This window comes from Phragmites australis, chromosome 11 (genome assembly GCF_958298935.1).
Source record: "Phragmites australis chromosome 11, lpPhrAust1.1, whole genome shotgun sequence".
NCBI classification, from domain to species: domain Eukaryota; kingdom Viridiplantae; phylum Streptophyta; class Magnoliopsida; order Poales; family Poaceae; genus Phragmites; species Phragmites australis.
The window spans coordinates 1,818,841-1,835,782 of NC_084931.1; the positions used below are offsets into that span (position 1 = coordinate 1,818,841).

The 16,942-nt window shown below is 47.0% G+C and overlaps 3 protein-coding genes across 6 annotated transcripts; 1 reads left to right on the forward strand and 2 right to left on the reverse strand.

Moving 5' to 3' along the window:
• Nucleotides 1-247: 247 nt before the first annotated feature.
• On the reverse strand, nucleotides 248-4,751 carry LOC133885153 (uncharacterized). Of its 3 annotated transcripts, XM_062324809.1 has the most exons (13): nucleotides 4,605-4,751; nucleotides 4,406-4,470; nucleotides 4,135-4,286; nucleotides 3,878-4,009; nucleotides 3,647-3,771; nucleotides 3,251-3,372; nucleotides 3,076-3,158; nucleotides 2,719-2,814; nucleotides 2,297-2,410; nucleotides 1,440-1,622; nucleotides 1,255-1,349; nucleotides 1,074-1,171; nucleotides 248-809 (listed from the first exon to the last, which is right to left on the reverse strand). In XM_062324809.1, exons 4-13 carry the CDS (start codon nucleotides 3,905-3,907, stop codon nucleotides 679-681), a joined length of 1,077 nt encoding a protein of 358 aa, XP_062180793.1. In that variant the 5' UTR covers nucleotides 3,908-4,009; nucleotides 4,135-4,286; nucleotides 4,406-4,470; nucleotides 4,605-4,751; the 3' UTR covers nucleotides 248-678. The 3 variants fall into 3 exon arrangements, with proteins under 3 accessions (XP_062180793.1, XP_062180791.1, XP_062180792.1); XM_062324807.1 differs by lacking the exon at nucleotides 4,135-4,286; XM_062324808.1 differs by having other exon boundaries at nucleotides 3,878-4,286.
• Nucleotides 4,752-7,850: 3,099 nt separating this feature from the next.
• Nucleotides 7,851-11,632, forward strand: LOC133884554 (cysteine-rich receptor-like protein kinase 2). Of its 2 annotated transcripts, XM_062324007.1 has the most exons (8): nucleotides 7,851-8,729; nucleotides 8,960-9,070; nucleotides 9,156-9,295; nucleotides 9,430-9,640; nucleotides 9,736-9,970; nucleotides 10,095-10,248; nucleotides 10,334-10,670; nucleotides 11,272-11,632. In XM_062324007.1, exons 1-7 carry the CDS (start codon nucleotides 7,973-7,975, stop codon nucleotides 10,664-10,666), a joined length of 1,941 nt encoding a protein of 646 aa, XP_062179991.1. In that variant the 5' UTR covers nucleotides 7,851-7,972; the 3' UTR covers nucleotides 10,667-10,670; nucleotides 11,272-11,632. The 2 variants fall into 2 exon arrangements, with proteins under 2 accessions (XP_062179991.1, XP_062179990.1); XM_062324006.1 differs by lacking the exon at nucleotides 11,272-11,632 and having other exon boundaries at nucleotides 10,334-10,792.
• Nucleotides 11,633-13,590: 1,958 nt separating this feature from the next.
• LOC133884555 (UPF0481 protein At3g47200-like) lies at nucleotides 13,591-16,017 on the reverse strand. Its single transcript, XM_062324008.1, has one exon. The coding sequence runs from the start codon at nucleotides 15,368-15,370 to the stop codon at nucleotides 13,850-13,852; it is 1,521 nt and encodes a 506-aa protein (XP_062179992.1). The 5' UTR covers nucleotides 15,371-16,017; the 3' UTR covers nucleotides 13,591-13,849.
• Nucleotides 16,018-16,942: the final 925 nt, after the last annotated feature.

The following is a 16,942-nucleotide window of genomic DNA, read 5'->3' on the forward strand; positions in this document are numbered from 1 at the left end:
AATGTTGATATGAAAATTATATCCCTTATAAGATCCATAACTTTCTAGTTAAAAACATTTTCATTTGAAGTCATTTAGGTGTCTAAATAATCATAAAAATTTTGGGCAACAAGAGTCAAGGAAAAATAAAATATCCTATTATTCTTAGCACCACCTAATAGGTGAGATAGGAGGGAACATTCGTGTGAGGTGAGAGGTGGCAGGTTCAAATCCCACCAATTGCACGCACGCGTATTTCTGGTTGTGGAGGTCATGGGAACTTACCCCTATCCTTCAAAACAAAGATACATAGGCCATGCTACAAATTCTTTAAAAAAAAATGCAAGAAGTAACGCGTATACATTGTGGAACAGTGTTAGGCAACTGTTCTCACTGTCAACAGAAGCAACTAGGTAATGTAAGATGTCAACGTCGAGAATCGTCTACATCAGGGTATACAGGCAGAACCCTACTAGTCCTGGAACACATGGCAAGGTTATGGCAGGTGCAACAACCTTTCATGTCAAGAAGGCATCACGAATTTCACAACCACTTGCTCTCTAACATATATGTTTCTAAACTAAATGCTTCAATCATTTACTGCATCCCTCAGCCTTGACATTTGACAGACACTCCAGGAAAATTTCAGTTGGAAAGGCAGCAAAAGGTTTATAATGATCCGTCTTTACACCGTCATCATTAACTCGAAGTGAACATGTTATCCTGCCATCCTCCCTGAATATATTTACCTTGCAGCTGCCTGAGGATTTCCATCTGATCAGCTGATACTCTTTCATCAAGGAATACTTGATCCCATATCTTCCTCAGTTCTAATGAGAAAAATTGAAAGCATCAATTACAAGAATTCGTCAAAAGATGTGCAACAGTTCAACGCAATAATTTTTATGTGTCTAGCTCAGTAATCCTACAAGAACGTCACAACATAATAAATTATTATTTCCCCTAACTTAGTTAACTTATTTACCAATTCCTTTTATGGATTATCAGTGTTCGAATAGTACGAGTCTAAGAGATAGCAGTGCATGATGGGGAAAGGTTAAGAAAGAAATTCAAGGGCACAAGTTCAAACTTACCAGATTTGTGCATCGATGAAAGGCACATGATTATCAAGTCAAAGCGTGGAACTTTTGCCAAATTCTCCAAAATGCTAACAGCTAACGCTGCATCATCCCTGAGTATGTAATAATAAATAAGTATAACAGCCACGGCCACAGATTGGTATAATGTGAAAGGACATATAACAAGTGAGCGCACCGGAAAATTGAGGTTGCACGCTTCATAATATCAATAAGAAAGCCTGCAGAAAGTGCGTTCTTAAAAATCTCTGGAAGGCTTGCCGGCGGAATTGACTGCTTACAAAACAAGAAGGCAGGATATTACACATCAAGGTTACGTAAGCTAAGGTGTCCAATAAAACAAGAGAAGGGCAGGCAATAGACCTTTAACAACTGTATTTGCTGGGCAATGTCATCAGAAAGAGCTCTCCAAGAAACCTCAAAGTCATAAGCAGTCTTTGGTGTCTTTACGCTCTTTACTGTGCTGGACATATACCGTGAAGCAGCACGTGATGCAAGATCTTGAACTGAAGCTTCTGGCCCAGGCTTCTGTTTAGCATCTCGAGACTGCCACATCAAATATTTGACATGAGGCATAAAGAAACAGAAATACTTCCATCAAACTGTAAAAAATAAACACTTCTGCGCCATAATTGCATTCAACTCTTAAACAACAAATATGTGCCTCGATACAGATCTCCTAGTGTAGTCAGTCGTGTAGTTCCATCTTGCAGTGGACACAGGCTGGTTTGCTTCTATAGCTCCACCTGCTCCTTCAAGGTATTCCAACCACCCGCACCATCATGCTCCACTCCAATGTGAATAGCACACAGTTCAAGGGTTAACTAACAGTTAGCAGTCTTACTCTCTGTTTAAATTGGGAGGCTGCCTGTAGGAAGCTAGTCCAGGTAAGTTTAAAACAAGTACATAATTTGAAAATCTGTTACAGTTCAGGAGGGGCGCGCGAGTTTTGACTTTTGAGAACTCTTATAAATAAATGAGCCAGTTGTTTCCTTATCCATAAATATCAGTTTTTTTATAAAAAAAAAAGCAAAGTAGAAAAATGCACATACTATATCTTACAAAGATTGCAGGCAAAACAACCCAAATAACTTGCAGAGTGCATCCTATAGTACAGATAGGTGATTCCAACTATGCCACGGTATAATTTCGACAAGTACCAACACAGATATCACAGATCATGGATGTTACAATAGTCAGAAAGGCTGTGAAAGAAAGACCTGCATGATGTAGTCATTGATGATTACTCCAGATCCTCCTTTAGACCTGCCACCTGCACCCTCTCTGATCTCCATTGCAGTTCCAATATGTGAATCAACTTCCATGAAACTGTCCTGCAGAATTAGATCGGGACATCCAGTATATAAGTCCAACAAAACATGTTGGCTAAAGCCTAAACAGACTAGTTGGAATGCAACCAACTCTTCAAGGAACAGAGCAAACAGCAAAGGCCTAATCTGAAAGGGCAAAGCCATGCCATGCGCATGACTTCCACTAAACATACATAATTTGTTACAATGAAAACCATGATTTTACTTATTAGAAAAACGTAGTCAACTGGTAGCATTAAAGATATGAATAGTTCATGAACAAAAATAACTACAGAAGTATTATGGCACTGTATAACTGCAGTTGAACCTACCTTCAGGGAGATAGTCGGTGGATGAGAAGTGATGTCCTTTTTATCAGAAGTTTCATCAAATCCAGAAACTGCACATTTAGCTTTCTTAGCCATTTTCTGCAGAATTAATAAGCCCATCAGTATTCTCCAGGACAAACAAAAATATTTATATTCTCTGCGGAGATCTTCCATGTGGTTACGCACCAAGAAATCACACCTACCACCATGCCATCTTGGAAAGACATATTTGACCAATCATAAGTTCAAATGAGATTTTATAGCCAAAGACAAGTTAAATTGCCAGAAAGCTAAGTAGTTAAACACAAAAGGTGTTTTGCTAAGATGTACGATGAAATACTTTGAGTAGAGTTTCTTCACCTCCATGTGCAATGCTTTTATCTCAGAATATTGCTTCCTCAGCTCTGGATTGTTTGGATCAAGACTGATGGCAAATTCAGCATCTATACACATAATTGGTGTACAATACTGGTCAATGTTGACACAGAAAAAATTAAGATTAAAAAGAAAGAAAGGAGGGTTACAACATGGATACCATCCATTGCTTCCTTAAGCTTCCCAAGTTCTTTTCTTGCAGCAATTCGCCGTGAGTACACTTTAATATAGCGATCATCCAGATTCAGAGCTTCAGTGCAATCGTCCTCTGCCTTCTCGAATCTAATGGAGTTTATATCACCAATATAAGACTTCACCAGAAAGCAACTCTTGTAAACACAACTTAGCCCAGGTTCCACGGCAGTTAAACAAAAATGTGAAATGTATCACAAATAGCACAAAAACAAAATATGCCCCATTCTACAGTCTAAAATTGCTGATACCAACCATAATATGGTGACAGATTCTATTAAGATGAACTATCTGCATTTAAAAGCACAACTAGTGAATAATAACATAAGCTAAAGTGAATGCATACAGTCTCACTGTGACTTGCCTTCTTAGTTTAAGATATGCCATAGCCCTATTTGCAAAAGCGGCTGCTGTAGGAGACAACCCGATACTTCTTGAGTAGCACTCAATAGCTTCAGCGAACTTTTTCTGCTTGAAATACTCATTGCCCTATAAATAATATACAGTAAACAACAGGTTTAGCTTCGCCAAGGCATGTCTCAGCAACAGTATAAACCTCCAACAAAATCGCCGGATATGCAACACTTATTTCAACCTGTTCCTTTTCTGACGCAGCATCAGGCATCGGTTCATCGTTTAAGTAGCTTGAATACTTCGTATAATTGTACCGATCACCAAGATTTCCAGTGGAAGATGCTGAAGCACTGTTTGACCTAGTCTTAGTTTCCTGCACAAGGGGGATTCCATTTTCCAAGCCACAGGTCCAAAAGCATGAAACAAGTTACGCCATTGCATATCCAACTCAATAAAGAGGTAGTGGGCAAACAAAAAATTTAGTTTACAAATACTAACTGGAGATGTAGGTTCAAATGTTGGCCGTCCACTCAACTTCCGCAATCACATACGAAATAAACTCAAACTAGAACTACGGCCTAAGTTAAGTTCGGTTCTTCCTTCTTCGCCAGTAAAAAGCCCGACAATTTGAATAATTCCAAATTCTGCGTCTAAGCCCACCATTAGACATCCACATTTGTGCCGTATACCGGAATTCCCTTGATAGCTAACCCTCTTGCTACAGAAGAACAGAGCCTCGCGCTTGCCTAATGAGAGGGATAGTTCTTACCATATCCCCGCCGCCTCTTGCTCCCAGACCGCCGTCCTAACCTTGGGGGATTGTCCAAGAAGCCCCTGAAATCCATACTAAACTATCAAGAACCAAAAGGGCCCAGATGTCTGAGACGGCGAAGAACGGAACCGCCAAGAACACCCAGAAACAAACAAGCAAGCACATATGAGCAGCAAAAATCGCGGGAGAGCGTTACGGTGGGGGGAAGGTCTCGGCCCGAAACGGCGAACGGGCGAAGGGAGGAGGAGGCTTCGGGAGTACTCCAGAGACGAGTCGAGCCGTCGAGGGACGGGAGTCGGGGAGAAGACGAGACTCGAGAGGGTTCGCTGGTTTTGGGCTACTAGGAGTCACATTCCAGACCACTTTCTTTTTCAATGGGCCTCGGCCCATAACCTCATACATGCGTGTAAAAGAAGCTTTTTCCTCAAAGGGAAAAAAAAAAGGCTAAAACAACGTGTAACGGAATTTTCTTGGAAATTTTTTTATTTTGTCTCCCTCAACGTGTAGCGGAGTCTGCTTTTCCTCTCAACCGTAAAAATAGATATTTTATCTCCCTCAACTATCTATACAGGATTTTTTCCCTCCTCGTGTGGTTTTAACAGTAGTTTTGTTCGACGTGATCACACGTGCAGTAGGCCCCACTTGTCAATATGACATCTCAATCTTTTCTTCTTCCCTCTTCTCTCTCTCTTAAAAAAATAGAGCTCATCAGCCCACAAACACCGTCGTCCCGAGCTCTTTAAAGGGTGTTGCACCTCCCTCCTCTCCCTCGTTCTTCCCTCTCTCAGCCAGAGCATAGAACATAGTGTAGAGCTGCCACCGAGCACCATCCACAGTGCTCGAGCCCCGTTCAGCCCTTTCCCGACTTGAATTGAGTGTGCCGGCCTCATCTTCCCCAACTCTGGCCACCACCCGATCCAATAGCATGTCGAGCCGCCGCTGCAACGCTCCCTCCGATCAAACAAGCACACGATGAACTTCCCCTCGTCCTCCTTCTTTTTTTGTGCTCGTCGCTTTTCCTTCGGCCTGACGCCGACGCACCTCTCCACGATGATCAAGCGCCTCGACCACACACCGCTGGCCGGGCCACGGCCAGGCCCTCAGGCCAAGAACCCCATAGCAAGCTTCCCCTTCACGCGCATCGAGCATTATCTCCTTTTCTCTATGGTCAATGTGTTCACGATCCTCTCGCACAATCGCAGGTACCAGAGGAGAGCCTTACGGTGGAATCTCAGTCATCCCTAATTGTGGTTTGTCGCTCAAGCCAAAGAGGCACCGGGACACACCGACGCTAAGGACTAGCTCCGGACCAATGGTGACCGCGCACAAGCTTTATACCTTGGCGTCGCTCTGCTCCACTTCATCAAGTCTTCTTACACTCTGGTCGTCGCCTCTCTTTCTCGGTGAGCCCCAACCCGTCTTCTTCCTTGTGTAGGCTAGTAGATGGTTGGTTAGGCTGAGTCGGCCACACTGAATGAGAATCGCATCCACCTCCTCCTTGGTGCAGCTTGACGTGCGCACCGGCACCGATGGCACCACCACCACCGATAGCTACTTCGTCGCCTCCTCCTGCGAGGTCTGCCACTTCTTCTTCTTCTCTTCCCCGCTCGCCGCAGCCTTGGTCCTTACAACGAAGACCGAATTCTTTTCGATCGTGGTCGTCTCCTCCGACGCCGCATGGGTCGGAACTCCTGTTGTCGTAGCACGCCGAGCCATGATACGCATCCCGCCACGCCAAGGATTGCCGTCGTCGTGGATTGAGGAGGCCGAAGCCCTGTTGCCGCCCCACCGAGCCATGCTGCTGTCTCATTGAGGCCTTGCCGCTCTCCCACCGGGAACAATTAGGAGTTGTTGTTGCCGTCCATCGAGGCAGAGGAGGAGAACTAGTCGGAGGCCTTGCTGCCGCTGCCCATGGCGCTTAGGGGAGGATCGACTAGAGGCTCTGCTGGCCGCCGCCCATAGGGACTGGTTGGAAAAGGCGGAGAAGATGATGAAATATAATCTGATATGTGGGTTCCACTGTCAGAGCTGCGTAGGACAAAACCACCATCAAAACCAACTAAGGAGATAAATTGCACATGTTTGAATAGTTGGAGGAGGTGACATATCAGATTTTGCGGTTCGGGGTGGGAAAAACAGACTCGAGCAATAGTTAAAGGAGGCAATATGGACTTTTCCAATTTTCTTTTAGTGGTACGCGACGGTGATATACAGGTCGACATTGAGATGGCTACGATGATTTTACTAATCTACAAGCTCTGCATCTACAGTTTTCAATTAAAAAAAGATGTGTGAGTGTATATGTGTGATAGTGCGAACGTGTGTACATCTACGTGTTTTATTAAAGTTTCTGGCAAGAAAAAAAAAGTATCGGTGAACCAAATCATGTACGCAACATTTCGCAATAGACTTTTATAATGCAACAGACCAATAAGCGTACCAAAGTTAGCCGATGCCATCAACTCGTCGACATGCGCCGGAATCAATACTTATATATTAAAGCTTCAAGAATTAGAATGTTTCTAGGGTCAAGGTACTATAGCTACTGTTCATGGCACTATACCTACTGTTCATGTGGTCATACATATGATATATGTATCTGTATATTTACATGTATAATATAATTTTTTGGAAATTTCAGAAAAATAGCGAAAGGTATAATAGTTATATTGAGATAATCTAAAATGCACAGAAAAATATCTAAAACTAAAAAAATATAAAACAAATTTTGTTATGTTCGTATTACTGTCGTTTACCTATTTAATATGTGCATATATAAAAATAATATTATTTTCTCCATAATTAAATGAATGTTTTAAATATTAATAAATTTATAAATAAATATTGAGATGCTAAAAAATAGTGAACATAATTTTTTTTAACTTTTTTTTTCATATTCTGTGAAAAAAAAAAGAATGCGGCGTAGACGCGGCAATCCGCTAGTTCCTTTTGTTGAAGCCAGCCAGCACATCGCCGTGCGGTGGCCGGTGAGGGCGCTGCCACGACGCCGTCCATACGAATCAAGCTGTCTAGCCGCACGGCACGGAGATAGACGATGGCAGCAAGGGAGCTAGCTGCACGTGACGTGCCACGCCCACGCACGCGTAGCAATTAGTCGGCCGGCGTCGACGTCAGAGGTCGCCAGAGTTCCCTGGTCGGCTGCGGCCGGCCGCCGGTGTCCATCAATCTCATCCAATGTCAGCGCCCGCGTCGTGATCTAGACGAGACGAAAACTGTTTAGAAATGGAGATTAATGAAAAAAAAGAAAAAAGATTACGCAAAAAAACACACGCTAGGAATATTGTTCTAGATGTAACGATTTCTTGCTTCTGAGATGTCAACATTTGTTCGTGACTAAAGCAGCACTGTAGCATTATTTATTTTGTCCCTCACTCTAACAGTCAAATGAAAACAAGTCCGTTCTGCCACGTCACTCCAAAGACCTCGCCAGCTGTTACTTCCGCCAGTTGAGACTACTATGCAAACGCACGGCGGGCACGCTACGACACGTACAAAAACGAAGCCAAGAACGACCAAATATTTGCACGACTCGAGCGCGGCGCCATGCAGCCCTTGCTCGCGGCGGCGGCCGCGGCAGTCCTTGTTAGCATCCTCGGCGTCGCCGCTGGTGCCGATGACGCGGGCACGCCGGCGATCCTGGCCACGGTGTGCGGGACCACGCCGGCGGCGGATCCGGAGGCCTTCGACGTCAGCTTCGTCAGCACCCTGGAGATGATCTACCAGAACGTCACGCGCTACGGCTTCGGCGCCGCGGCCACCGTCAGCGGGGACAACACCGTCTTCGGGCTCGGCCAGTGCATGGCCTACCTCTCCCCGATCGACTGCCAGCTCTGCTACGCGCAGAGCCGCGTCAAGCTGCCCCACTGCCTGCCCGCCACCAGCGGCCGAATCTACCTCGACGGTTGCTTCCTCCGCTTCGGCCCCGACAACTTCACCGCCGTCGCCACCGACGCCAACGACACCGCGGTGTGCTCCAACTCCACCGTGCCCGCGCCGGGGTTCGCTGTCGCGGCGGCGTCCCTGGTGCGGAACGTCACGGCGGCCGCGCCGGGCGCGAGGGACTACTACTACGCGTCGGCCGCGTCCGGGAGCGCGCGGGTGTACGCCGCGGCGCAGTGTTGGAGGTCGCTCAACGCCAGCGCGTGCGCGGTGTGCGTGGCGAGCGCGCGCGACCGGGTGGTCCGCCAGTGCCTGCCGGGCGCGGCCGAGGGGTACGGCCTGAACGCCGGGTGCGTCGTCAGGTACTCGACACAGCCGTTCTACTTGTCGGCGAACGCCAGAGGTGGCGGCGGATCTTCCGGTGAGTACATTCTACTGCTCTTTGAGTTGTCTCCTTTTCTGCTAGAATTATGACATTTGTTAGAGTTTCTGGTCTCATTTCTGTTTCTTGGTCCAAGCTGAATTTTAGAGATGCGTGCCGTGCCTGAATTTTAGTGATAGCAACAGGGCATGTGTGCTACGGAGATGCGAGTATCCTGTTTGAAATTCTCATGAATTTGACATCCTTTTTTGCTGAATTTTCCATGGCAGCACGGCACAAAATTATCATCGTGATCGCATCGGTCTTCTCTGCGTTGGCAGTCATCGGCATAGCATTCGTCTGGACAAAGATGAGGTCCAGAAGAGATGATCTCCATGACGGTATGCAAAACCCAACATGTCAATGGCACCTGATTCTTCACTCCGATGACAGTCCCTCACACCGTGCGTCAAATCAACCTCGCAGGCATGGACGGCTCAGGCGAGATCGTCCGCGCCATCGCCGCGTCGCAGCTCGGCTTCAAGTACGAGGAGCTGCGCACGGCGACCGACGACTTCGATCGGATGAACAAGCTCGGCCAGGGAGGCTACGGGTCGGTTTACAAGGTACATTCTAAACCGAATGCCTCGCGTTGTCTCGTGTTCGTCTGTTTCTGCCGCGCGTTTCTTCCAGCAGTAGTAGCGGTATCGTGAAATTTTTGTGATTGCAATAGCTTTGCTTCTCTGACATGATGGCGTAGGGTGTGCTGCCAGACGGCCGGGAGGTCGCCGTGAAGCGGCTCTTCTTCAACACGCGGCAGTGGGCCGACCAGTTCTTCAACGAGGTGCGCCTGGTCAGCCAGGTGCAGCACAAGAACCTGGTCAAGCTGCTCGGCTGCAGCGTCGAGGGCCCCGAGAGCCTCCTCGTCTACGAGTACCTCTGCAACACCAGCCTCGATCACTACCTCTTTGGTACAGATCAGCAAAGAAACTCCTTGCTGATTTTCTCCAGGAAAACATGAAAATATGGATGCGTTTCTCATCTTTGGTGCTCCATGGCGATGCAGATGCGTTCAAGAAGAATGCGCTGGACTGGGAGCGGAGGTTCGAGATCATCCTCGGGACGGCGGAGGGTCTGTCGTACCTGCACAACGCTTCCGAGATCAGGATCATACACAGGGACATAAAGGCCAGCAACATACTGCTGGACGAGAGGTTCAGGCCTAAGATTGCAGATTTCGGCCTGGCGAGGAACTTCATGGAGGATCAGAGCCACCTCAGCACCGGCCTCGCGGGAACTTTGTAAGTCCAGTTCCTTGAAACATCGTAAATCGCAAGATCATGTGACGGAGGGAAAAAAATTCTGGTCCAAATTGTGCAAGTTTGTCTGAAGAAATAGTACTCACTGTTACCTGTTTTTGAACAGTGGATATATGGCTCCAGAGTACATCATCCATGGGCAGCTGACAGAGAAGGCCGATATATACAGCTACGGCGTGCTAGTCCTTGAGATCATCACCGGTCGGAAGAACCACAACTCGGTGGCCTCATCGGCAGAAGGCCTTTCACTCATGGCACTGGTAAACATCTTACATTCCATCCTATTTTCAGTACTGTAGCGTTTCAGAAAAACCTGATAAAGCTAGCACTACTGTCTTTCTTCAGATATGGAAAAACTACAACACCGGTACCCTGATGGAACTGCTGGATCCAAACCTTCGCGAGCAATGCTCAGAGGAGGAAGCTCTCAAGGTCTTCCATATAGGGCTACTATGCGCTCAGGCATCGCCGAACCTTAGGCCACCGATGTGGAAGGTGGCTGAGATGCTCAGCAGTAGGGATAAGGTGCTTCCCCGGCCTACTCAGCCTCCGTTCATCAATGTAAAGGGGTCGAATGCGAAAAGCGACAGCTCAGGATCATCGTCTCTTCTGTCGAACTCGGGCAAGTCACCGTTCTCACTGAATCAGTTATCAGTGAGTGGGGTGCAGGCAAGGTAACAAGGTGTGGATCATCTTATCACGGTCCTGAATTTCTAGTGTAAGTCTTGAGAAGAAAGATTCCTATTTGTAAGTAAACATCCAGAAAATGTTGAATCTTAGTATTTTCCAAACATTCAGAGCACAGTCATCTCGATCATTGTCGCAAGAAATTTTCTTCTATGAGAATAGTCACATAAGTATAACTGAAACTGATATTTACCACATACAAACATGGGCACTCCATATGCAAATTAATCCTGAAAACAGTGATAAAAGCACCAAATAAATAGGTCATCTTTATTATCCAAAAAGATAAACTGGTCAGCTTTTTAATTTGCACTTTTTCCATGTACTTTTCACATGGATTGAGAATTATGATTTATCACCTAACAACAGACAGAAAATTCTCAGACTTGTGCATCTTAGGATGACAAAGTCAATCATAAAACTCACAGATTGGAGCACACTTGCCATGACCTCACAAATGAACAAGTAAAAGCCAGTCAAATCATACGACAGTTGTGACTGAAAACCACCGATTGCTTCTGGATAGATCGAGGCATGTGCAGCGTTAATTAGCCGCCACATTTGCGTCACAAGATCAATCGATTTCCCTTTTTCAGAAGTCAAAAGTCAAGACACGGATAGGTTCAATCAAATTCACAAGATCCACAAAATTCCTGGTCTGATCAGATCAGAGCTCCTGCTGTTAGTGCTGCTGCCTGGAACGCTGAACTTTGCTGGCGGTGTGATCTGGTCCAGTCGTTGTCGATTTCTTTATACGAGTCAGAACTTGCTGCTGAGAACAAGTAAAGGGACCAGCCAAATGTCTTGACTAGAGCAAAAGAATATTGATGAGCGAGTGAAGTGTTCGCTGCCGTCCAAGATGGAGACGGCTGAACAACCAGCATCAGTGTTCGTTGAAACTGGAGACAAAATGCAGAAGGCGTCTAACACTCTGCTGCTCCACCCCCCCCCCCCCCCCCCGGGTTGTACATATCTAGAGAAGGATTGGAAACAAAATGATGCAAGCACTGTGTGAACTGTGAAACATTGGCTGACATGTTGAGGAAGTCAACCTTATGGAAGCATCTCATGTTAAAACAAGATAAACAGTTGGAAATGGCACAATTCTTTAAAAAAATCTTGTCCACAAGCTTTCAAGATTTCTAAAAAAGATTCCAGCTATATGGCAAGTTTGTGTTGTATGTCTATGCAGAATTTCAAGAACAAATATAAATTTTATGTGTAACAGTGTAGAGCAATGCACAACAGTACGTTTTCACTGTTACACTAGAAAATCTGTTTGAGGACCCAGCTGAGCTCGGGTGCTCAAACCGTCCAGGTTCGACCTGCAAGTCTCACACTCTCACCTACCAACTGGGATTTATTCCAGTGTTTACGCATGAGCTTATGTCACGAATAAGTTATGCGTACACACGTGTACGTGTTTAATGGTACTATACATTTTTTTCGCACCGGAGGCTTAGTTCCTCCTATTCCTTTCTAGCATGTGTATAGGACGACACACAAGTGTGTGTGCATATGAGGGGTAAGGGCCTGTTTGATTCGCTGACACACTTTGCTAGACTTTCTTTAGCAATTGTTTGGTTCGTTTCAACAGTTTTGATGTGGCATAGTTTTTTATTTTTTATCCCCATCTGTCATAGACTAATTTCTTTGCCCAACTTTGTCTAAGTATGTGTGGGGTTATTTTTCAAAGAGCAGTTAGGTTACTGTATCCTTCAAAAAAATCTGTCTTTTTCGTGTCTAATAAATGGGATTGAATTTGATCTTGAGATGTTTTTTAGAGTTTTAGGGACGATGCCCCAGTCTCACTGCAAATTGCAACGGACAAACATCGTTCGCAGCATTGTTATGTAGGTTTTACAGCACTACAGCAGTTAAGCGCTAAGGAACCAATTCAGCATCAAGACTAAGCTATTACAGACACCATTCTGTGTTGAATACCAATAGCAGGAAACCACAGATCCTTGAGTATTTGCTCCGCCAAAATCAGGAGCAGAGCCTAACCCACATACTCAGCTTTGAATACGCATGTCTCTCATCTTGGCAGCGCTCTCCTGTTGCATATCACCTTACTGCAGCTCGAGTTGAAATGCCTCCATGCCTTCAGAAAGGAGTTGCATCATCTTCACTTGTGCTTCTCTTGCCCGAACCCTCAGTGTTTCAGTAGTAACACCAATCTCATGGCACTTTTCTACATCAGCAGTCTCCTAATCTTCTGGTCAAATACATCTTTTGACCTTGTAGGGCATAGTAATCTCCAATTTTTCAGTATTGGGATCACTTTTTTCAGACCGTCGACATACCTATCCAAACACCATTCTGGAAACACAGAATTTCACAGTTTCCAAAGCCCCCAAAGAGCTGCTGAACTCATCATATTAAAAGCACTAAAGTTCTTATGTGGAATTTCTCAGTCAACTTATCTTGAGATTTTGCATGAACATACAGAGCTAAATTTTTTTTCTAGAACTGTAGATGCAATTTTTGAACAAAAAGTTAACAGGTGTTTCTCCTGATTTGGCTCCCAAATGATGCCAGCGCTATCTGTCGGACCAAATGGCCTCCATCGCCGAGGCCCAGCCACATGGAACTGTCCTGAATTAGGAATGGGCTCGTAAGGAGGGGAAATACAAATCTAGCACTGTAGGCTTATTTCAGCTGTCTGCCTATTCTACCTGATATTCATACATCTATTGATTTTTCTCATTTACCTTATAATTTTTCTTTAACTACTTTAGCACGAATCTCAAAATAAATAAGTGATTCTAATAAGACATACTGCTTAAGGGCTAGTGAAAATTTCACAATCTAGGAGGAGTAACTTTTGGCCCAATTAGCCTCCATGGCCATTGCCGCAACAAGGCAAATTACCTTTCGTGACCATTTATGTGTGTAGAGATTAATTTGTTGTCTGATTGGAAATTGATCGAGTGGATGAAAATGTAACTTACAATTAAGAAACAACAAATGACCTTACAAATATACATTCTAATACGTGACGTTTTATTAAAAAAACAAAGAGAGTTGAGATACAGCTAACTGCAGCGAAAGATGATGAAACAGAAGAGACACCATCTCGTCGACATGCAGTCCCTTTGATGCATGTGAATTGTGATCAACTATATATGCAGTAGATCGATCGGCAATGCATCGTTGATAGATAATCCTTCTTCATTTCTGCTTGAAGGATCCGTAGGTTTGGAGTATGGCGGAGATGAAGGTGATCAAGGTGACGAACTCGGCGACGACGGCCCATGGCACGGTGAAGTAGTTGCGCTGCACGTCCGCCCACATCATGAAGAGCGGGTGATGGCTCCGCTCCCGCAGCTTCCCCAGCATCTCCCCCAGGTAGCTCTTCTCCGCCTCCTCCTCCACCTCGCTCGCCGCGCCCACCTGCCGGAAGAACCTCGCCACCTCCTCTTTGCTCTCGCTGCCGCCCGCCGAGCTGCTCTGCACCACCTCCGCCGCCACCAGCACCCCCGCGTCCTCCGCCGACTGCACCATCTTCGTCATGAACCACACGTACGCCGACACGTCCCCCGGCCCCGTACGCTGCTCCGACGACTGCTCGAACGCCACCAGGTTCAGCAGCAGCGGCGCCGTCCGGAACTCGATCCGCAGCTGCGGCAGGCGCAGCCGATCCTCGTGCACCAGCTTCACGGCCAGCGGCACCGGGCCCAGAACCGACGCGATGCCCGCCGCCGCCTTGCCGGTGCGGCGGCCGCGCGCCTTCTTGAACCGCACCCACATCCGCTTCAGGTCGCTCGCCGACGCCAGGTCCTCCCGCCCGTAGCTCGCGCCCCACCGTCGGTCCTCGGGCAGGATTGGGTACAGCAGCGGCACCAGGAGCAGCAGCGGGAGGCGACGCAACAGCCGCGCCGCCTCCTGCGCCATCTCCAGCACCGCGCCGTCCTGGATGCGATCCGGCGGCTCCCAGCTGGTGCGTGCCGCGGTGACCATCGCGTGGAGCAGGTGCAGGATGTGGGAGACGCCGTCCGCAGCCGGCAGCCTCTCGCTCATGTCGCGGCCCTTCTCGCCGGCAAGGTAGTACTGCACCAGCTTCATGAGCAGGACCGGCGGGTCGTAGCCCGTGGAGCCGAACTCCGGCAGCCTGGTGCTCTTGGTCAGGTCGACGAGAACGAAGAACGGTATCTGGTTCTCGGCGAGGATTAGGTCCACGGAGAGCTGAGTGGGGCCGAAAGGCGTGGCGTGCAGCAACGGCTCCTCCTGTCCTAGAGCGACGTTGACGAGGTGCTCGATGATGAAGCAGCCGTCGAGCACCAGCATCTGGATGAAGTCCTCGGCCCCGATGTTATCGACGTCCTCGGCGGCGTACATGGCCCGGGCCTCCTGCTCGCGGGCGGCGACGAGGCGGATGTAGCCCTGGATGACGGCGAGGTGCTGCGTGGGATCCGGGTGGCCGCGGGAGATGAGGCTGTTGAGGTACGTCATCTTGAGCCGGTTGCCCGGCCGGAGCCGGTACTCGGCGTCACCGGCGTGGAGCGGGCCGATGGCAACGAGCCCCGGCTTGTAGGCGTCCTTGTTGAGGTCGCGGACATGGCCCGGGACGCGGGGCACGCGGTGGTTGCTCACCATGATCCGGTGCTGCTCCGTCGCCTTCGCGTCCACCTGCTGCTGCGCCAGGCGGCGCGCCAGCCACTCCACATGTACCGTGATGTCGTCGCCGGCCATGACCGGCCGGGTCTCTAGCTAGCTAGATATCCACTCAAGAGGTGCCGCGGCACTGTGCGTACGTGATCACCAATTCACCATGCATGCGCGTACGTGTGTGTTATATAGCTTGCATATGATATGAGTGGCAGATCAAGCTAAGAGCATGGATGGAATCTTTTATTCGAGAATGATTATAGACGATGATGGCATGGACACGCAAGAATTTGAGCATACGATCTCTGGAGTGGCAGGCTGATCGATTGGATGCCCAGATACGTAGCTTCCATTGGTGACAAAGATGACATGGAGAACAGTGAACAGTGCAAGAGATAATTCTTTGCTTTGCTTGTTGAGGCAGAACAAGAGATGCGTTCCGGTAGCACCTGTGTTGCGTTTTGTTGCCCTTTTGAGGGCATTCTAGTTCGAAAGTGAACTCTTTTGAGGAAAACAAAAAAAAAATTAATAGGTGCAAGAATTTTGCAGGAATTCACTCATGAAAGCGTGAGATAATGCAGCGGTCATGTGAAATCCCTGTGCTCCAAACAAAGCTAAACCAATGAGAACAACCATGAGGTGCTCGATTATGGTATGGCCGGGAGGATTCAGGATTATTCAGGCACCTCGAATGGATTGTACTTCGTTTTCACAAAACCCGGGGTTTTGTGGTCCTCGTGTCACAAAACCCTCTAGGTTTCTTGGCATGTGCCACTTAACTATAGATTTTATGGTTGTCACGCCCAGTTTTTCAAAAGAACAATCAGATGTATTCCACATGTATGACAGAATCAGTTTCATCATATGCGGTGATATATTAGTGATATACAGTTCTATATCGAACAAAAACAATTTTATTAAAATAAATACTAGAGTTTTTAAACCGCAGCGGAAGAATAAGAGAAAACTCCAACGAAAGCTTCAGGGCACATCACATGCAATCGACTGGGGGCAATACGACCTAGGACGCTCCGACTTCATTGTAGTTTTCAGTTTCTTTGATCTTCGCATAGTCTTCTCCAACTAAGCAGTATTTATTATTGAAAACAGCAAATGTGAGTGCATATCGTACTCCACAAGTGTGAAAAAGCATGACATGAGAGCTTATGACAAGAAAAGCTTGACTCAGGTTCACTGCATCTATATCATCCTAACCTAGGACTCAAAAAGGACTTAGCAATTCTATTTACTAGGTGTGATGGCACCAGCATTAAAAGAATAGCTTATCGGATTCCATCCAATTACCAAACTCACCAAATATCCCATATCCGGCTACCAACTCATCGAGTACCACCCGACTACCCAAAACCAACCATCCAAGATCCCCATTAATTATGAAGAAGTTCAAGCCCGCTCTTGACCGTGAGCACGGTTGATCGATCAGTTTTATACTCTCAGAGTTTGCACACTTTACCCACGAGTCGTGATTCCTGTTTTGCTTTACACTTCCGGAGTGTAGAGCCGGGTTCTCACTACAAAGTCTTTACAAAGCGCCTCCAAATCTATATGCACCCACTAAGTTTTCACCGCTAACAGGGATTCCATCAACTGCAGAGATCCCATCTTGTGCCACTCAACCGTCCATTGGTGCGTACG